This window comes from Salvelinus fontinalis, chromosome 5 (genome assembly GCF_029448725.1).
Source record: "Salvelinus fontinalis isolate EN_2023a chromosome 5, ASM2944872v1, whole genome shotgun sequence".
Lineage (NCBI taxonomy): Eukaryota > Metazoa > Chordata > Actinopteri > Salmoniformes > Salmonidae > Salvelinus > Salvelinus fontinalis.
In genome coordinates this window covers 7,236,929-7,259,389 of record NC_074669.1, presented here as the reverse complement: position 1 = coordinate 7,259,389, position 22,461 = coordinate 7,236,929, and the positions used below count along the sequence as shown (strand labels likewise).

The 22,461-nt window shown below is 42.2% G+C and overlaps 2 protein-coding genes across 2 annotated transcripts in view; one reads left to right on the top strand and one right to left on the bottom strand.

The window, feature by feature from the left end:
- The first annotated feature begins 4,017 nt into the window (after window positions 1-4,017).
- Window positions 4,018-22,461, top strand: part of slc15a5 (solute carrier family 15 member 5) — a 32,159-nt gene continuing 13,715 nt past the window's right edge. The window contains exons 1-2 of the mRNA XM_055922241.1: window positions 4,018-4,463; window positions 8,294-8,516. Coding sequence (XP_055778216.1) covers window positions 4,055-4,463; window positions 8,294-8,516 — 632 coding nt within the window. The 5' untranslated portion in view covers window positions 4,018-4,054. The remainder of the gene's footprint in view (window positions 4,464-8,293; window positions 8,517-22,461) is intronic.
- Window positions 7,660-20,931, bottom strand: LOC129855003 (E3 ubiquitin/ISG15 ligase TRIM25-like). Its single transcript, XM_055922233.1, has 6 exons — window positions 20,100-20,931; window positions 18,706-18,801; window positions 18,348-18,593; window positions 18,101-18,254; window positions 17,117-17,176; window positions 7,660-10,307 (listed from the first exon to the last, which is right to left on the bottom strand). Exons 1-6 carry the CDS (start codon window positions 20,673-20,675, stop codon window positions 9,775-9,777), a joined length of 1,665 nt encoding a protein of 554 aa, XP_055778208.1. The 5' UTR covers window positions 20,676-20,931; the 3' UTR covers window positions 7,660-9,774.

Below are 22,461 nucleotides of genomic sequence, written 5' to 3'. Positions count from 1 at the left end.
CCACACCCCATTTAAAATGAACTCAAAGTGTTTGATAGTAGGTTTAAGTTGTCTGTGGATTTTTTTTTAGTTCTCACTGTTCCTTTTTACTGTTATGATTTGCATGAGATATGTTACGGGTCTCGTTTCCATCCCCCCTAGACTGCAGGGCCAAAGGGGTTCGTAACATCATCTATGAATGTTTGAACATCTTGAAGAACGCTCTGGCCTTAACTCTTATACAGTGGTGATTTTAGAATGTAAATCTAAAAATATATATATTTTGATGCATGCCTGCAAAGCCACTACACACACAACACTAAACAATACATGAACTGCACTATAACGGTGACACATGGTGCCCACAAACTGTTAGGGCCTATATAAAGCTGTCCCAACAGCAGTCCCAACACCTTACCACTGCTACACCTGCCTATCAGCGGAGCCTTGTCTGGCTGCGAAACAGTTCATTCAGCCTCATTTACTGCCTTTTAAAAAACATAGCTGATATGGCTGACTTGCTTAAACAAATGTGGTTTCTAATGACAATTGAGATGTACAAACTATGGCATAAGGGGATGACGAGCAGATATGAGGCAATCCGTAATTTCAATTAAGATATTCATAAGCGAGCTAGGACGGACGTAGTCAATAACTATTTGTTCAGCACTTTTGAAATGTACAGCGACAGAATTCAGAACATGGGCCGTTCTTACAATATTCTCCCTGTACAGAACAGTAGGATGAATAAAGGAGGCATATCAGCAGACATTGAAAGCTCTTACAATATTTGATTTGACATTCCTCTAAAATAGGCAATAGGCTACATGTGCACCACCAAGTCAGAACAGTAGGCTAAATGATGAGGGGAAAATGGACCAAATTATAAGGGTGAGGCACATGGGCTACTAACAGCATATAATTAGTGTTACTTTCTTAGCTACAGTATACATAACTCCCTGGCATACTACATAATTTATGCAGCAGCAAATACATTCTTGGACTCACCTTGTTGTACTGTGCTCACTTGAACTGGAAGGTGGCACGGCCACCCTTCGTGGGCAAATTTTGTCATCAAAGGCTGTTATTCTCTGGATTTATGGCGCTTTCAAGACAATTTATTTTTGTTCACCTTTATTTAACTAGGCAAGGCAGTTAAGAACAAATTCTTATTTACAATGACGGCCTACCCCGGCCAAACCCCGACGACGCTGGGCCAATTGTGCTCCACCCTATGGGACTCTCAATCACAGCCAGATGTGATCGAGCCTGGATTTGAACTAGGGACTGTAGTGACACCTCTTGCACTGAGATGCAGCTCCTTAGACCGCTGCGCCATTCGGGGGCCAACAACTTGGAACTTAAAAAAACAGGGTTGTATCATTACGTAAGTGATCTTCCGGTCAGAACTCTAGAAAGAGGCCCGAACTTGGAATTCTGAGTTGGATAACAGTTCAAAACTTATTTCCCAGTCAGAGTTCCCAGTTGTCTTGAACACACTGAAGTCAGAGATTTCACAGTTTCCAGTTGTTTTGAACACGGCAGAAATCATGCTGGATCGACAGCATGGCCAATGTTGAATGTTTATCCTTTTAAGCTTGGAAAAGAGACCATTAAACCCAGATTTGGACCACACACCCACCCACTCCACTGAATAGCAGGCTAGTGATTGCTTTGCTTGCAGTTTTTATTTAACTAGGCAAGTCAGTTAAGAACAAATTCTTATTTACAATGATGGCCTAGGAACAGTGACCCCTTGTTCATGGACAGAATGACAGATTCTTACCTTGTCAGCTCGGGGATTCGAGCTAGCAACCTTTCACTTACTGGCACAACGATCTAACCACTTGGCTACCTGCCGTTCCGAATCAGTTAGCCACTGATTCCTTCCAAACCACTCACTGTTGAATTTCCAACTTGTGTAATGTTTATGTCCAATGGTCGGTGAGCACCGATACGTTTTACCTATAATTTATCTTCATATGACAAGGATTGAAAGGGATTTGCCAGTAGATTGTCGACTTGATTCATGATGATGATGACTGCTAGCTTTTGTTAGCTAAGATTTTGAAAGTATGATGACATGAGTCCAATCAAAGCTATGGTAGATATAGCGTGATTTGACATCATTATATCTGTGGCCAATGACCTTGGGTCTTCTTAGTTGGGCACTTCTAATGTAACTGTATGGCAGCACCCAAGGGGCTTGACTTTTAGATTTTGTGGTGACAGAACACTAAGCCAATCATGGCTGCCCCACCACCACAGAAAGCACTGAGCTAGGCTGAAACACCTGTATTTTGGAGCTTCCTTACTCAAGAAAGCAAAAGATATGAAGATAAATTATAGGTAGACGCCAGCGAACTGATATGAGACATGTATTAATGCCTAAATAACATGCAATAGGGCTCAAAACAGGTGGGGCTCTCACCTGCCCTGAATGACGGGTCACCCCTGCTTTTATAATCTACACCAGGCACAGCCAGAAGAGGACTGGGCCACCCCTCAGCCTAGTTCCGCTCTAGGTTGCCTTTCTAGGGAGTTTTTCCTAGCCACATCTGCATTACTTGCTGTTTAGGGTTTTAGGCTGGATTTTTGTAAAAAAAAAAAAAACTTTGACATCTGCTGGTGTAAAAAGGGCTTTATAAATAAATAAATTGTATTTAATCTGAAGTGACATCGAGGACTATCTAAGAAACATTTGGATGTTTCTCTTTCCTTCTGATTACTTGGTTGTGATTACAAAAAAAAAAAATCCCCATGATACGCCACGCAATGTCTAGCCAATCACCAACGCAGAACGTGACGCCCCGTGTTGACGCTGTGCGGTAACCACAGTGACATTATGAATCAGGGTTGTTACCACAAAGTTAAAATTGTCTATAGTAAAAATGTGTTTTTCGATCTTAATTTAAGGTTAGATCATATGGTTAGCAGTGTGGTTAATGTTAGAGTTAAGGTTAGGTGTCAAATCATATGTTAAGAAGATTAATTGTAGAAATAGGCGGGGTTTAGTCATAATTCTGACTTTGTGGCTGTGGTAACTAGTGACAACCATGAAAAAATTGATTGACATGGAAATAGACTGTTTCATTTTCTTAAAAAGGGGTAACGTTAAATATTGGAAATTGTACAATGCGGTTATTTTTCTATGGGCCAGGCCAACCATTAGGGAGATGCTATATTAAGGAGACCTGCTGACACTTCAAGGTCTCACACTTCACACAAGCTGTCTAATTGTGGCAGCACCTCTTCAGGGTGAACCTAAATTAACTTTCACTTTGGAAGACTGCTCTAGCGGTTGAGTGTGACATAATTTAGGTGTCTGTAATGGTGTTGGCCTCTATTTCAATTGTCTGTAATTTGATTTGATATAAACATGTAACATTTTTTGGGGTAGTCTTTTTGGGTGGCGATGAGGGCACAGCCAGAGAACTCACTGTTCAAAGGATTTGATAACAAAACACAGCACACAGAATTATAGTCTTTGCTATTTTAGAAAATATATATATATTTTTTTATCAATGTAGGAAAAAAAATGATTAATTTAATATCAGTTATTCATAACTCCATTATTTTTATCAATACACTATAAACATTACAGAAACCATCGAAGCACATTATCCCTTTATCATTACCTCTGTTTTGTAACAGAGGAGCCCTCAAAACAATATTAGTATACCCTGAAGCTCATTTAGAAAATATGTCAGGGACACTTCCTAAATATCTCCTATCACTCACACCCGTGTATGGGTCACAGGGAACATATGGCACAGCATAATTTGTTCGTGGTGGCCCCCAATCAAACTACTGCTGGGACCTTACCATCCTAGTCAGCAGACACATCTGAGCCACAACAGGATCAATTACAGAGCACCCAGTGGGGACACTTTGGTCACCGACACCCCATTCCGGTTCCAGACCACTCACAGAAAGGTGTATAATTCCAGCCCTGGATTCTACAGTCACTCCTCTTCTGAGAAGGAAGGCGCTTCATCCCAGTGTTCTCTCTCTGTTGTTATATTCTCTTAGACACATTCAGCCAGCCAGGCAGACAGATAACCAGGCAGGCAGTATGGTGGCAGTGTACCTCCAAGGGCTGCCGGAAGAGGGGTGGCACTACCATCAGTTGCGTCGGCCCCCCATGGAAGGGGGGCACCACCAGCTGTGTCGGCCTTCCATGACCCCGTGCCCGAGCAGGGGGCTGCCCCAGAACCGTCCCCAGCAGACCCGCAAAAAGCTCCAAGTCATCATCTGCATCCTGCTGGTGGAGCTGTTTGAGAGGTTCACCTTCTTTGGGATTGTGTGTAACATGATCCTGTTCTGTACGGTGAAGCTGGGCTATGATCACTACCAGGCTGCTACCGTTAACCTGTGCTTTGTGGGGGCCAGTACACTCACTCCTGTGATGGTGGGATGGTTTGCTGATACCTGCCTTGGGAGAACCAAGGTGCTCTACTTGTGTACTCTGCTCCATCTCTTTGGTAAGGTGCTCCTGTTTGTTTTCAAGGGGAGGGAGATGAGTGGAACATTGATGTTGAACACTCATCCTTGTGTATTGGAATAGGGAGTACTTATTGTTCAAACCGATTAAATTCATGGAACATCATTTTTACTTTTTTCAAAGCTTTAATTTCTCAATGCCTAATCATTATCTATCTCTTAATGCGGAATGGTTTCTATGGATTGTAGTCTCTTAGAGAAACTACACGGTGGAGGGCCAGAAATGAACGTTCTGAGTTTACATGACATTTGCATTGAAGGAGAGGATGTGTGGACTGCACTGCATTATATTGCACTGCAAAACTCATAATGAGAGACAGATGTTTGACTTTGGCTCTGCACTGTGTTATGGCTTCCAACAAAGGTTTTTTACTACTTCATTCGAAACACCTTGGCCATTTGAGTAGTTCAGCTGTAAGGCTAGTTTTGGTCTAGAGCAAGGATGGGCAAAGATTTTGTCTCGAGGGCCACATCAGGATTTTGAAATTCAACGGAGGGACACATTTTTTGGGGGGACCAATTGTTTGTTAAAATGAGACCGCTGCAACTAGGGCACTGAGGCGTCATTATAGACCCGGGTTCGATCCCAGGCTGTGAGACCCATGAGGCGGTGCACAATTTGTCCGGGTTAGGCTGAGATTTCCTTGTCCCGTTGCACTCTAGCGACTCCTGTGGTGGGCCGGGTGCATGCACGCTGATGCAGCTGGCTTCTGGGTTAAGCGGGCATTGTGTCAAGAAGCAGTGCAGCTTGGCTGGGTCGTGTTTCAGAGGACGCACGGCTCTCGACCTTTGCATCTCCCGAGTCCGTACGGGAGTTGAAGTGATGGGACAACACTGTAACGACCAATTGGATACCATAAAATTGGGGAGAAATAAGGGCAAAACATTTTTATAAAGTAAAAAGGACCTTGCGGGCCGGATTGAAGTGCCCAATGGGCCGGATATGGCCGGCGGGCCGTAATTAGCCCCCCATCGTCTAAAGACATAAATACATGTACAGTTGAAGTCGGAAGTTTACATACACTTAGGTTTGAGTCATCAAAACTCATTTTTCAACCACTCCCGAAATTTCATGTTAACAAACTATAGTTTATTTAAGTCAGTTAGGACATCTACTTTGCATGACACAAGTAATTTTTCCAACAATTGTTTACAGACAGATTATTTCACTTATAATTTGCTGTATTGCAATTCCAGTGCGTCAGAAGTTTACATACACTAAGTTGACTGAGCCTTTAAATAGCTTGGAAAATTCCAGAAAATGATGTCATGGCTTTAGAAGTTTCTGATAGGCTAATTGACATCATTTGAGTCAATTTGAGGTGTACCTGTGGTTGTATTTCAAGGACTACCTTCAAACTCAGTGCCTCTTTGCTTGACATCATGGGAAAATCAAAAGAAATCAGTCAAGACCTCAATAAAACAAATTGTGGACCTCCACAAGTCTGGTTCATCATTGGCAGCAATTTCCAAATGCCTGAAGGTACCACATTCATCTGTACAAACAATAGTACACAAGTATTAACACCATGGGACCACGCAGCCGTCATACCGCTCAGGAAAGAGACAAGTTCCATTTTCTAGAGATGAATGTACTTTGGTGCGAAAAGTGCAAATCAATCCCAGAACAGCAGCAAAGGACCTTGTGAAGATGCTGGAGGAAACCAGTACAAAAGTATCTATATCCACAGTAAAACGAGTCCTACATCAACGTAAGCCGAAGAACACCATCCCAATCGTGAAGCACGGGGGTGGCAGCATAATTTTGTGGGGGTGCTTTTCTGCAGGAGGGCCTGGTGCACTTCACAAAATAGATGGCATCATGAGGGGGGGAAATTATGTGGATATATTGAAGAAACATCTCAAGACATCAGTCAGGAAGTTAAAGCTTGGTCGCAAATGGTTTTCCAAATGGACAATGACCCCAAGCATACTTCCAAAGTTGTGGCAAAATGGCTTAAGGACAAGAATGTCAAGGTATTGGAGTGGCCATCACAAAGCCCTGACCTCAGTCCTATAGAAAATTTGTGGGCAGATCTGAAAAAGCGCGTGCGAGCAAGGAGGCCTACAAACCTGACTCAGTTACCCAACTTATTGTGGGAAGCTTGTGGAAGGCTACCCAAAACATTTGACCCAAGTTAAACAATTTAAAGGCAATGCTACCAAATACTAATTGAGTGTATGTAAACGTCTGACCCACTGGGAATGTGATGAAAAAAATAAAACCTGAAATAAGAGCGTCTGCTAAATGACTTAAATGTAAATGTAAATGTAAATAAATCATTCTCCCTACTATTATTCTGACATTTCACATTCTTAAAATAAAGTGGTGATCCTAACTGACCTAAGACAGGGAATTGTTACTCGGATAAAATGTCAGGAATTGTGAAAAAACTGTGTTTAAATGTATTTGGCTAAGGTGTATGTAAACTTCTGACTTCAACTGTAGATGTACATGGGTCTGAGTGCTGTGGGTGACAAATGCATCAGAGGATTGCATGTGCTCAATGCTAGCAGTTGGACCCTGGATGTGTCCTCAAACCAACCCCATTACTTCTGATGACTCATTATTGAATTTTCTGTCTCACCTTAGAGTAGCACCCAGACACACAGTAATAGTATGGGGCAAAGTAGGGATCTGAGAAGTAGAGAACTCCAGAGGTAATTCAGCCCTAACGTGTCAATTATTTAGAAGGGATGATCCATCAATCAATTGTATTTTATAAAGCCCTTTTTCCAACAACAGTTGTCACAGAGTTAGACAACTGAAAATGACAAGGTTCTGAGAAAATAGGTTCTGTAATATTAGAGATAGTGGTGTAACTGCAGTTGAGCCCCAGTGCAGGCCTATGCCAACTGACCATGGGAGTCCACTCTCTCTAGCTACATCTCTAAGGACCATGGCTGCTTGTAAAAAGTACGGTTCATTATACCACAACACCTAATGGGTGCTCTCTGTGTCCTGAATTACCCCCACACAGCCTATCTAACTAGCCTCAGTCTACCTGACTAGCATCTCAATAACGTTAGATCCAATGAGACTTAACACATAACATTAGGGAATTGTGAGGTCCGCCAAGTAGACAAAATCATCTAACTAGCTATGTATTGAGGTCTAAGTCTTGAAAGCTAATATGCCACTTACAATGGCACATTGATAGCAGTACATTAATTATCAGTACATGTAGTAGCCTTTTGTTTGTCATAGATTTGTGGTTCAGATCAACTAGCCTAGCTCAGCTAGCTAGTTAGCAATTATCTACATTGATTTAGCAAGTTTGGATTTTCCGACAGTTTGAAATTTTAACAAAATTTGTCCCGATGGCAAAGTACTTAATCTTCCTGGAATATAACTGGTTATGTTATTCATAAACGGACTGATCTGAGTCTGACGGGTCGTATCGAGACATTTGAAAATCATGGAGCTAGCATCTTAGTACAAAAAACGTGCATCTTAGATGATGCAAAAAACTTAGACTTATCTTATCTTAAATTCTAAATTGAACTTCCTTCTGTTTCAGTATTTACCAGCTCTGTCATGTTATGCAGTACATGGCTGAACTTTCAAATGTGTACCCACTTCTACCACCATTTGTCTTACTCTGTGACAACTGCTGTTGGATAAAGGGATTTATAAAAATACATTTGATTGATGAATCATCCCTTCTAAATAATTGACACATTAGGGCTGAATTACTTCTGAGCTCTCTACTTCTCAGATCCCTACTTTGCCCCATACTATTGACATTTTCCCAATCTAAATAAAATCCCTCTAATGGAATTCTGATTCCACTCCCCCATCCTCCCTCAGGCACAGCCATGCTCCCAGTGGTGGCGTTCCCGTTCGAGGACTTCTACATCGACACGCACAACATGATTCACCAGATGGAGCACCGGGAACAGCACATCCTGTTCTACACTGGCCTGCTTGCAGCTGCCCTGGGCATCGGGGGTATCCGTGCCATCCTCTGTCCCATGGGGCCATACAAACTACAGGGCTACGACCAGCACCAGCTACTCTCCTTCTTCAACTGGTGGGTTGTTGCATTATAGTGGGGTGTGTGTATGTGCTCAACAGGGTAGAGGTGATGCCTTGAAACAGTAACGAAACTGTACTATACACATTTAACCTGTTGTATTGGACAAAAAAAGTCATACCAATCTTACTTTAATTTGATTAATCTGACAATCAAAACACATATGAAGCCAGGAGTGCTTGCCCATCTAATGTCGTGGTAATTTCCTGTATTACTCAATGATGAGAGAGCCAACCACACACAAGTCAGAGTTATATTATAAAGTCCATCTTTAATTATATATGAACTTCACCATAGCCCTTTTTGACTCTCAGATCAATTCAGTGTCTATAAATGAATTGAAATGAATGAGAGTCCCTACAAAACAATTCTTGGTATCATTTATAGCCAAGACACACCCCTCTCAACTCACATGACGAACAAACGATCTTAGGAACATTACAAAGAACCTTTTACTTGAAAGAGGAGTATCCCATAGCTAGATAGCATTAGCTATAAATTATCGTTCAGTTTGGTCTCCTAAAACGAGATTCTAATCTCGTTCTTGGTACCACTTAGGACCAAAACATTACCTCATCCAATGGCATATATAAATTGTCAATTCCAGATACTCCCATCTCAAATACACCCCCTCCTGGACAAGCTCAGAAAAGACAGTGAGTCTCTTAGGTCAAATAGTAGGTCAAGATAAGGGCATCCTCAGAAGGGACATACAATAGTTACAGACACATTCCCATAAGAAGACAAGCCTTCATTCTGTCCTCCTCCTCTTCTGATATTCTTCATAGCATCACATGGTTTAACAGATACATTGACATATGAAGACAAGCCTGACCTCTCCCCTCTCTGGCCCCAAGTGACTGAGCCCTGGCTGAGAAGGGATAACTGCCAACAGTATAGTCCAAAAGAAGACATTCTAATGACAAGGATAAGATAAAACATCTTATTTATCTATGTTACCTAACTAATTCTGATTCAGCCACGACACTACTAATATAGACGAGCTGAAATTAAAATGGAATAAAAAATCAAAATAAATACAATTGTATTTGTCACATGCGACATGAAATGCCTACAAACCCTTAACCAAAATAACGGCACTCCTTTTTTAAAAGTGCAATCCTTTTTACAAAAGGATCTGGCACAGCATATTTAACAAAAATAAAGTGAGTAGAAATGCCAGTAGAGCAAGCCTAGGGTTGCTGTACCAGGACCATAACATGTTAGGAGGGGTTTGAGTGTTGTTAGAGCATTGTCATACTGGCAGGTGGCATATCTTTAGAGATGATCCTAAATCAACTCCAAACCCAGGATAGAGGGGCTGAGTGAATGTGGTCTGGACTCTGTGGAGGAGGGTCATTGTGTCAGAGACACTGTAGAAGGACAGAGTACCTGCCTTGTGGTCCAGGTACACTCCTACTCTGGAGGCACGGGGGACAGGGATGTTGGTTTTGTAGTTATTATTGTGCCAGAATGAACAACTGGAGGGAGAGCAGACCAAACTCCAGGACTGATCATTGTGTCCAAAACAACAGTCATTGCCCCAACCTTTCCTGCTGATCCCTCTGTATGAGACTGCCACATCAACGATCCCCCCGCTCCACTCTACCTCCCAGTAGCAGGTTTCAGACAGACCCTCTTTGCACAGAGCCTGGTGATAGTAAGTAAACCTGTCTAGATGGTCTGAATAGGCCTGGGCCTTGTCACTCCATGCTATCTCCTTGTTTCTGTTCGACAGAGAGAGAGTTGCACATGCTGTGTTGGGATCCACTTCCATGGTGCGATAGTCTGCAAAAGAGGTCGTAAATCATACTAGGTCAGTGCTGTGTGTGTGTGGGGAGGCGGGGGTGTGTGCATGAGTGAGAGAGACATGGGAGGAGGCAAAGAGTGCAAAAGAGAGAGAAAGGCGGTAGTGAAAAAAGAATGGGTGCGTAGCAATATTGAGGGCATCGAGAAACAAGGCGGTGATTGGAGATTAAGAAGAACAGAGGCTACGGAGAGAGAGGTTGAGATGGAGGAAGCAGAAGTGTTTGAAGATGAGTGGACAATAGTGAAGTCCAAGAATGGAACAAAAGGGAAAAAATTGATTCTGATGAATCGTTGCTTGTTGGAGTAAGTTTTTGGATAAGGATGTTTCTTTGGGAAACCCTTTTGAAGTCACAAGGATGGTGAAGAAGGCACTGAGAAAAGTAGATGCTGTCAAAGTAACCAGGAGTGGTATGGTGTTGATATCATGTTTAACAAAAGAACAAAAGGAGTGTGCATTGTGGCTTGCATAATTATTGACTCATGAAGTGGACAGCTGGGAGTTGGGCCGGTACCGAAAGGTAGCTAGTTCTAATCTCCGCCAACTAGGTGAAAAATCTGACTATGTGCCCTTGAGCAAGGCACTTAACCCTAATTACTCCTGTAAGTCGCTCTGGATAAGAGCGTCTGCTAAATTAGGAAAAATGTAAGGATCAGAGCCTTTTTAACAATTTTCGCCTAAAATGACATACCCAAATCTAACTGCCTGTATCTCGGGACCTGAAGCAAGGATATGCATATTCTTGATACCATTTGAAAATAAACACTTTGAAGTTTGTGGAAATGTGAAAGTAATGTAGGTGAATATCACATTAGATCTGGTAAAAGATAATACAATGTGTTTTTTTCATTATCTTTGAAATTTAAGAGAAAGGCCACCATGTATTATTGCAATCTAGGCACAATTTAGATTTTGGCCACTAGATGGCAGCAGTGTATGTGCAAAGCTTTAGACTGATCCAATGAACCATTACATTACTGTTCAAAATGTTGTATCAAGTCTGCCCAAATGTGCCTAATTGCTTTATTGATACAATTGCAATTACATACTTATGCACTCTCCTCAATCAATAGCATGGTATTATTTCACTGTAATAGCTACTGTAAATTGGACAGCGCAGTTAGATTAACAAGAATGTAAGCTTTCTGCCAAATAAGACATGTCTATGTCCTGGGAAATGTTCTTGTTACTTACAATGTCATGCTAATCACATTAACTCACGTTAGCTCAACCGCGTTAGCGACGACACCAATCCCATTGAGGATTAAAGAGGCCACAGTGCTGAACCAGTTGCAAATGTTATACGTCAATCAAGTGATCTTGATACACGTATTGGATTTTGTAGCATTTATAGCCACAGTTATTAATTGTACTGCATAAGTGTCCAAGAAGCTGGACATCATTATATCTGAAGCTGAGAAGTTTTTTGGGTCCTCCAAGACTTCACGGCATAAGCACTGCAAGGAGTACTGTCGCCAGGAAATGTCCTTCTGAGCCTGTGTTGGGACCTGATTAGAATGTTGTTAGAAAAGCATACTGATTTAGTTTAATTGCATTTTCGTTATTAATAGTTTGTATATATATTAAGTACCAGTCAAAGGTTTGGACACACCTACTCATTCAAGGTTTTTTTTTTTTTTTTACTATTTTCTACATTGTAGAATAATAGTGAACACATCAAAACTATGAAATAACACATATGGAATCATGTAGTAACCAAAAAAGTGTTATCCCAAATCAAAATATATTTGATATTCTTCAAAATAGCCACCCTTTGCCATGATGACAGTTTTGCACATGCTTGGCTTTCTCTCAACCAGCTTCACCTGGAATGCTTTTCCAAGGAGTTCCCACATATGCTGAGCACTTGTTGGCTGCTTTTCCTTCACTCTGCGGTCCAACTCATCCCAAACCATCTCAATTGGGTTGAGTTCGGGGGATTGTGGAGGCCAGGTCATCTGATGCAGCACTCCATCACTCTCCTGGTTGGTTAAAACTTCTTGCGGATCAATGGCATGCTAGCGTCCCATCTGGCCAACATCCGGTGAAATTGCAGAGCGCGAAATTCAAAAATGCAACATTCGTAATATTAAGCATTCATGAAAATACAAGTGTTATACATCAGTTAAAAGCTTAAATAGCCCTTACACAGCCTGGAGGTGTGCTGGGTCATTGTCCTGTTGAAGACAAATGATAGTCCCACTAAGCGCAAACCAGATGGGATGGCGTATCGCTGCAGAATGCGGTGGTAGCCATGCTGGTTTAGTATGCCTTGAATTCGAAATAAATCACTGACAGTGTCACCAGCAAAGCACCATCACACCTCCTCCTCCATCCTTCACTGTGGGAACCACACATGCGGAGATAATCTGTTCACCTACTCTGCGTCTCACAAAGACATGGCGGTTGGAACCAAATATCTCAAATTTTGACTTTTATTTATTTATTTTATTTCACCTTTATTTAACCAGGTAGGGAAGTTGAGAACAAGTTCTCATTTACAATTGCGACCTGGCCAAGAGAAAGCAAAGCAGTTCGACACATACAACAACACAGAGTTACACATGGAGTAAAACAAACATAGAGTCAATAATAAAGTACAAAAATAAGTATATATACAATGTGAGCAAATGAGGTGAGATAAGGGAGGTAAAGGCAAAATAAGGCCATGGTGGCGATGTAAATACAATATAGCAAGTAAAACACTGGAAGATAGATTTGTAGATTTGCAGTGGAAGAATGTGCAAAGTAGAAATAGAAATAATGGGGTGCAAAATAGCTAAATAAATAAATACAGTAGGGAAAGAGGTAGTTGTTTGGGCTAAATTATAGAGGGGCTATGTACAGGTGCAGTAATCTGTGAGCTGCTCTGACAGCTGGTGCTTAAAGCTAGTGAGGGAGATAAGTGTTTCCAGTTTCAGAGATTTTTGTAGTTCGTTCCAGTCATTGGCAGCAGAGAACTGGAAGGAGAGGTGGCCAAAGGAGGAATTGGTTTTTGGGGTGACCAGAGAGAAATACCTGCTGGAGCACGTGCTACAGGTGGGTGCTGCTATGGTGACCAGCGAGCTGAAATAAGGGGGATTTTACCTAGCAGGGTCTTGTAGATGACCTGGAGCCAGTGGGTTTTGCGACGAGTATGAAGTGAGGGCCAGCCAACGAGAGCGTACAGGTCGCAGTGGTGGGTAGTATATGGGGCTTTGGTGACAAAACGGATGGCACTGTGATAGACTGCATCCAATTTATTGAGTAGGGTATTGGAGGCTATTTTGTAAATGACATCGCCGAAGTCAAGGATCGGTAGGATGGTCAGTTTTACGAGGCTATATTTGGCAGCATGAGTGAAGGAGGCTTTGTTGCGAAATAGGAAGCCAATTCTAGATTTAACTTTGGATTGGAGCTGTTTGATGTGATTCAGGGAGGAGAGTTTACAATCTAACCAGACACCTAGGTATTTGTAGTTGTCCACATATTCTAAGTCAGAACCGTCCAGAGTAGTGATGCTGGACGGGCGGGCAGGTGCAGGCAGCGATCGGTTGAAGAGCATGCATTTAGTTTTACTTGTATTTAAGAGCAGTTGGAGGCCATGGAAGGAGAGTTGTATGGCTTTGAAGCTCATCTGGAGGGTTGTTAACACAGTGTCCAAAGAAGGGCCAGAAGTATACAGAACAATGTCGTCTGCATAGAGGTGGATCAGAGACTCACCAGCAGCAAGAGCGACATCATTGATGTATACAAAGAAGAGAGTCGGCCCAAGAATTGAACACTGTGGCACCCCCATAGAGACTGCCAGAGGCCCGGACAACAGGCCCTCCGATTTGACACACTAAACTCTATCAGAAAAGTAGTTGGTGAACCAGGCGAGGCAATCGTTTGAGGAACCAAGGCTATCAAGTCTGCCGATGAGGATGTGGTGATTGACAGAGTCGAAAGCCTTGGCCAGGTCAATGAATACGGCTGCACAGTATTGTTTCTTATCGATGGCGGTTAAGATATCATTTAGGACCTTGAGCGTGGCTAAGGTGCACCCATGACCAGCTCTGAAACCAGATTGCATAGCGGAGAAGGTGTGGTGGGATTCGAAATGGTCGGTAATCTGTTTGTTGACTTGGCTTTCGAAGACCTTAGAAAGGCAGGGTAGTATAGATATAGGTCTGTAGCAGTTTGGGTCAAGAGTGTCCCTCCCTTTGAAGAGGGGGATGACGGCAGCTGCTTTCCAATCTTTGGGAATCTCAGACGACACGAGAGGTTGAACAGGCTAGTAATAGGGGTTGCAACAATTTCGGCAGATAGTTTTAGAAAGAAAGGGTCCAGATTGTCTAGCCCGGCTGATTTGTATGGGTCCAGATTTTGCAACTCTTTCAGAACATCAGCTGACTGGATTTGGGAGAAGGAGAAATGGGGAAGGCTTGGGCGAGTTGCTGTGGTGGGTGCAGTGCTGTTGACCGGGGTAGGGGTAGCCAGGTGGAAAGCATGGCCAGCCGTAGAAAAATGCTTATTGAAATTCTCAATTATAGTGGATTTATCGGTGGTGACAGAGTTTCCTATCCTCAGTGCAGTGGGCAGCTGGGAGGAGGTGTTCTTATTCTCCATGGACTTTACGGTGTCCCAGAACTTTTTTGAGTTTGTGTTGCAGGAAGCAAATTTCTGCTTGAAAAAGCTAGCCTTGGCTTTTCTAACTGCCTGTGTATATTGGTTTCTAACTTCCCTGAAAAGTTGCATATCACGGGGGCTGTTCGATGCTAATGCAGAACGCCATAGGATGTTTTTGTTTTGGTTAAGGGCAGTCAGGTCTGGAGAGAACCAAGGGCTATATCTGTTCCTGGTTCTAAATTTCTTGAATGGGGCATGCTTATTTAAGATGGTGAGGAAGGCATTTAAAAAAAATAGACAGGCATCCTCTACTGATGGGATGAGGTCAATATCCTTCCAGGATACCCGGGCCAGGTCGATTAGAAAGGCCTGCTCGCTGAAGTGTTTCAGGGAGCGTTTGACAGTGATGAGTGGAGGTCGTTTGATCGCCGACCCATTACGGATGCAGGCAATGAGGCAGTGATCGCTGAGATCTTGGTTGAAAACAGCAGAGGTGTATTTAGAGGGCAAGTTAGTTAGGATTATATCTATGAGGGTGCCCGTGTTTACGGCTTTGCGGTGGTACCTGGTAGGTTCATTGATAATTTGTGTGAGATTGAGGGCATCAAGCTTAGATTGTAGGATTGCTGGGGTGTTAAGCATGTCCCAGTTTAGGTCACCTAACAGCACGAGCTCTGAAGATAGATGGGTGGCAATCAGTTCACATATGGTGTCCAGAGCACAGCTGGGGGCATAGGGTGGTCTATAGCAAGCGGCAACGGTGAGAGACTTGTGTTTAGAGAGGTGGATTTTTAAAAGCAGAAGTTCAAATTGTTTGGGTACAGACCTGGATAGTAGGACGGAACTCTGCAGGCTATCTCTGCAGTAGATTGCAACACCGCCCCCTTTGGTCGTTCTATCTTGTCTGAAAATGTTGTTGTAGTATGGGGATGAGGTAGGTAGATGGGTGGGCTATTTACTGATGGACTATGTACAGCTGCAGCGATCGGTTAGCTGCTCAGATAGCTGATGTTTAAAGTAGGTGAGGGAAATATAAGTCTCCAACTTCAGCTATTTTTGCAATTCGCTACAGTCAATGGCAGCAGAGAACTGGAAGGAAAGGCGGCCAAATGAGGTGTTGGCTTTGGGGATGATTAGTGAGATATACCTGCTGGAACGTGTGCTACGGGTGGGTGTTATCGTGACCAGTGAACTGAGATAAGGTGGAGCTTTACCTAGTATAGACTTATAGATGACCTGGAGCCAGTGGGTCTAGCGACGAATATGTAGCGAGGGCCAGCCGACTAGAGCATACAGATCGCAGTGGTGGGTGGTATAAGGTGATTTGGTAACAAAACGGATAGCACTGTGATAGACTGCATCCAGTTTGCTGAGTAGAGTATTGGAAGCTATTTTGTAGAAGACATCGCCAAAGTCGAGGATCGGTAGGATAGTCAGTTTTACTAGGGTAAGTTTGGCAGCGTGAATGAAGGAGGCTTTGTTGCGAAATAGAAAGCCGATTCTAGATTTTATTTTGGATTGGAGATGTTTAATATGAGTCTGCAAGGAAAGTTAGTCTAACCAGACACCTAGGTATTTATAGTTGTCCACATATTCTAGGTCAGAACCAACTCATCACAGTTGATGTTGAGATGTGTCTGTTACTTGAACTCTGAAGCATTTATTTGGGCTGCAATTTCTGAGGCTGGAAACTCTAATGAACTTATCCTCTGCAGCAGAGGTAACTCTGGGTCTTCCTTTCCTGGGGCGGTCCTCATGAGAGCCAGTTTCATCATGTGTTTGTTTTTTTTGACTGCACTTGATTGACTGACCTTCATGTTTTAAGGTAATGATGGACTGTCGTTTCTCTTTGCTTATTTGAGCTGTTCTTGCCATAATATGGATTTGGTCTTTTACCAAATAGGGCTATCTTCTGTATACCACCCCTACATTGTCACAACACAACTGATTGGCTCAAACGCATTAATAAATTCCACAAATTAACATTTAACAAGGCACACGTGTTAAATAAAATGCATTACAGTTGACCACCTCATGAATTAAAGAAAAACCCATGAATGAGTGGGTGTGTCCCTCAATATTTCATTTTTTGGGAGTTTTATTATCCAGCCGCACAGTAGGTGGCGGAATGCACATGTAATTGTTGCGAACACCATTATACCGAAGAAGAGCGCCAGAGGCAAAAATAATTATTACTCACTTTTCAAAAATCCACTTCTCGTGCTGTACTCTTGCACAGGTGGTGAAGATGGATTTGTCACTGTGAAGACAGATAGAGTTAGAGTCATTTACAAAATTTTTACCTTAGAATTACAAAACTCTTATTACTTTAACCAGAAACGTACCAAGAGAAAGTTCAAACATTATGTATTACTTCTCACTGCAATTCAACCACCTTAATAATGATTTTATGATTTTTTCACTTGACATACCATATGTATAAATTATAATGAACCTAAATATATTGAAATAAATTCATTAGGCCCTATTCTATGTATTTCACATGACTGGGAATTACAGAGATAATGCATATGTTGTTCACAGACACAGTATCTCTGTGCATTCAAATTGCCATTGATAAAATGCAATTGTGTTCATTGTCTGTAGTTTATGCCTACCCATACCATAACACCACCGCCACCATGGGGCACTCTGTTCACAACATTGACATCAGCAAACCGCTTGGCTACACAACACCATACATGTGGTTGTGAGGCTGGTTGGATGTACTGCCAAATTCTCTAAAACGCTGTTGAAGGTAGCTTATGGTAGAGAAATTAACATTACATTCTCTGGCAACAGCTCTGGTTCCTGCAGTCAATATGCCTGCAGTCAATATGCCAATTACAGTCCCTCAAAAATTGAGACATCTGTGGCATTGTGTTGTGTGAGAACTGCACATTTTAGAGTGGCCTTTTATTGCCCCCAGCACAAGGTGCACCTGTGTAATGATCATGCTGTTTAATCAGCTTCTTGATATGCCACACCTGTCAGTTGGATGGATTATCTTGGAAAAGGAGAAATGCTCACTAACAGGGATGTAAACAAAGTTTTGCACAACATTTGAGAGAAATAATCTATTTTTGATGGAACATTTCTGGGATCTTTTATTTTAGCTCATGAAACACTTGGCATGTTGCGTTTATGTTTTGGTTCAATGTAGATAAGATTCTACTAGCCATACACAAATCTTTTTCAAGACAACTCAAGATCTTGTCGGTTTCCTCCTTGCATGTATTTTTCATTCGCTCTTTCTGTTCAGAGACAAATTTCTTCACTGCTTCCAAACTGCTAGGAAATGCCTTTGGTCCAGGAGGGTCACAGAGAGAATCGATACTCTGAAAATAAATTCAGAATGAATTGAGTCAAGGACTTCTGGAGCTCAAACAGAATTCACTGACAACATTGTCTAAGACAGAGAGTAATGTTACCTGGAGGAAATGGATGTGATCCTCTGTGTGTGACAGCTGCTCCAGCTCAGAATCTCTCCTCTTTAACTCAGAAACCTCCTGCTCCAGTTGCTTCAGAAGTCCTTCAGCCTGACTCACTCCAGCCGTCTCCTGGGCCTTGATCTGCTCCTTCACCTCAGAACGCTTTCTCTCAATGGAGCGGATATATGAAAGGACGTGCATGGTACACATTCTCTCAAAGTCATCCACGGCTACCCATGAAGACTCCTGTTAAGACAGAAAAACACAGCTCTCACCAGGACCGTTCCTCTTGGCTCCCCAAACCCAGAGCCCCAGAACCATTGACACCCACATCATTTGAACCTTGATTTAAACTCACCTTAATGGCATCTACAGCCTGTCTCAGCTCCTGCACCTCCTTCTCTCTCCTCTGGGCTCTCTGCTTCCCTTCCTCCTGTGTTTCTCCCAACTGTTGCTGCTCAAAAACACATTACATACTTTACTAATATAAACTCTGCCTTACCAAACTTATTTAAGTTGTCTACATGTTGGGGTGGTTTCCCAGACACAGATCAAGCCTAATCCTTGACTAAACAGTATGATGGGGTGGTTTCCCAGACACGGATCAAGCCTAATCCTGGACTAAACAGCATGTTGGGGTGGTTTCCCAGACACAGATCAAGCCTAGTCCTGGACTAAACAGCATGTTGGGGTGGTTTCCCAGACACGGATCAAGCCTAATCCTTGACTAAACAGTATGATGGGGTGGTTTCCCAGACACAGATCAAGCCTAATCCTTGACTAAACAGTATGATGGGGTGGTTTCCCAGACACGGATCAAGCCTAATCCTGGACTAGACAGTATGTTGGGGTGGTTTCCCAGACACAGATCAAGCCTAATCCTGGACAAAACAGTATGTTGGGGTGGTTTCCCAGACACAGATCAAGCCTAATCCTGGACAAAACAGTATGTTGGGGTGGTTTCCCAGACACAGATCAAGCCTAATCCTGGACAAAACAGTATGTTGGGGTGGTTTCCCAGACACGGATCAAGCCTAATCCTGGACTAAACAGCATGTTGGGGTGGTTTCCCAGACACACATCAAGCCTAATCTGGACAGCATTTTAAATTGAGATTTTCTATTAAAGTTGCACTATGGAGAAATCGCTCAGCTGTTTCCTGGTTCCTAAAACTCTAATAGTTTGCCTAATTTCAGTTTAAGTGACAAAATAAGCAAGTATAGTGTAGAGAGTCATTGTACAATCTAAACCACTGAGAAATATATTTTCCATCACCAAAAATATTGTTGTTTCAGCTGTTCGAAGCTGGTGAACAAAACCGAAAGTAAAATAATTTAAGAAAGGGAAGCATAGAAATAGCGCACATAGAACATATCTACTGCTTCTTAGACTTGCTTTCAAGTAGAATGACAGACCTAAAACTCACATTTCTATGTTAATTTGGTCAGGTGCCCAAAAAGTTACATATTGCCACTTTATGCTTGTTTTTAGTCCAGAACTAGGTTTAATTGGTGTCTGGGAAACACACCCTTAATGTTTTAGTCAGGACTGGAGAGATGGACCTGCCTGGGTTACGTTGCACTTGCTACTCTATAATGATGGATATTACATTGAAGGCATGCTAATAGATTCCATTTTTTGTTGGATCGGTTGACATTAATGTCATGTGGTTTGATCCGTCCAATAATGATGCAATTCTTTATGTAAACAAGTATACTACATATAATGGGAGAGTAATATTCAGCATATTACCTGTTTCTCAGCCCTCTCTGCTGCAGCTGACACTGTATCATGGCCTTTATGTTCATCCATCACACACAGCAGACAGATACACTTCTGATCGGTACGACAGTAAACCTCTAGCAGTTTGTCATGATGAGGGCAAATCTTCTCCTGTAGATTTGTCACTGCATTGACAAGCTTATGCTTCTTTAGTGGGGGCACATAGTAGTGAGGCTGGAGATGAGTCTCACAGTAAGAAGCCAGACACACTAGACAGGACTTGACAGCTTTGCGTTTTTTCTTAGTGCAGACATCACACTCCACATCTTCAGGTTCAGCATAACAGTGTGCAGGAGTGGTACCTTGGAAATCTGCCCTTTTCAAATTCTCCAACACTTCCGCCAGCACGGTGTTTCTCTTCAGAGTAGGCCTTGGAGTGAAGGTCTGTCTGCACTGTGGACAGCTGTAGACACCTTTCAGAACATCCTGATCCCAGCTTTCTTTAATACAGCCCATACAGTAACTGTGTCCACAGGCAGTAGTCACTGGATCCTTCAGTAGATCCAGACAGATGGAGCAACAGAACAGTTCCTGATTGTCAGCCATTTTGTTGCTTTCACCCGAAAGTCGAGCAACAGTTTGTCACATTATTTTCTGTTTCATTGAGGGAGTGGCTTCCTACTGGGCTGTGAAACTCTGTGTCTACAGAGGATGTGGTTTAGATGGAAGTCAAACTAAGATGACGTTGCATACAGCTGTGTCTGAAGGGAAAAGTAACCGGATCCTTCAGTAGATCCAGACAGATGGAGCAACAGAACAGTTCTAGATTGTCGGCTATTTTGGTGCTCTCTCCTGTAGGTTAAGCAATGCCAGTGTCAAATATGACTTTCTGTTTCATTGAGCTCTATACCAGAGGACAGGGAGTGTCTTCCTACTTGACTGTGTACTCTGTATCTACAGGAGGTGTGGTTTCTTTGATAAGGAAATGTAACAGTGTTGGGTAATAGGCAGATATTTATGCCAGTGTTTATGTTACATATTTGAAATACGTATTTTAATTTTAATTACTTAGGTCATTTGAATTATGTTGGGCTGAATTACACAACTGTAATTTGTATTTTCAAAATTCTAAATACTTTTCGATACTATTTTTTTTTTGAATCGCTTCACCCTTTCACCCTGCAATGGTATCAGAAGTCTGATAGAACTATGGTGTGATAAGAGCGTCTGCGAAATGAACTAAATATAAATGTATATGTAATTTTTTATAAATACTTTGTTGGGGGAAAATATAGTTGATATGATTGTGATATGTTACGTTAGCAGTCATGGTGGACACACACACACAAACACACACACACACACACACACAGATGGGCAGTATTTCTGTTACATGTATTTGAAATATGTATATTGTAACTTTAATTACACTGAACTACACTCCAATGTAATTTGTATTTTCAAGCTCGAAAATCCAAGCCCCTTGGGTGCTGCCATGGAGTTATATTAGAAGTGCCCATCCAAGAAGGCTCCAAATCTTAGCTAGCAGGCTATCAGTCATCATGAATCAAGTCGACAAACTACTGCCAAATCCTCCTTTTTAATCCTTGTCATATGAAGAGAAATAATGTAGAGAAAAACGTATCGGTGCTCACCGACCACTGGACATAAACATTTCCACAACAAGTTGGAAATCGCAAATTCAACAATGAGTGGTTTGGAAGGAGTCAGTGGCCTGCTGCAGTCAGTGGCTAACTGCAAGCATTGCAAAGCAATCACTAGGCTGCTATTCAGTGGAGTGGGTGTGTGGTACAAATCTTGGTTTAAGGGACTCTCTTCCAAGCTTAAAAGGATAAACATTCAACATTGGCCATGCTGTCAATCCAGCATGACTTCTGCCACACTCAAAACAACCTGAAACTCAGAACTGTGAAATCTGATTTCAGTAAGTTCAAGACAACTGGTAACTCTGAAAAAAAATGATCTCTGACATGGCAAATAGATTTTTGAACGGTCATCCTACTCGGAATTGCAAGGCGGGAACTTGGGCCTCTTTCTAGAGCGCCGACATGAAGATCACTGACGTCATCATGATTCAAACTTGTTTTTTTCAGAGTTCCCAGTTGTCTTGAAAGAACCATAAATCAGAGAATGTCAGACTTTGATGACAAAGTTTGATGACAAAATTTACCCACGAATGACCTCAGCGCCACCTTCCCGTTCAAGTGAGCACAGCACAATAAGGTGAGTCCAAAAATGTATTGTATGCTGCTGCATAAATTATGTAATATGCTAGGAAGTTATGTATACTGTAGCTAAAAAATACCAATTGTATGTTGTGTAGTAAGCTGTTAGTAGCCCATGTGCCTCACCCTAATCATTTGGTCCTGTT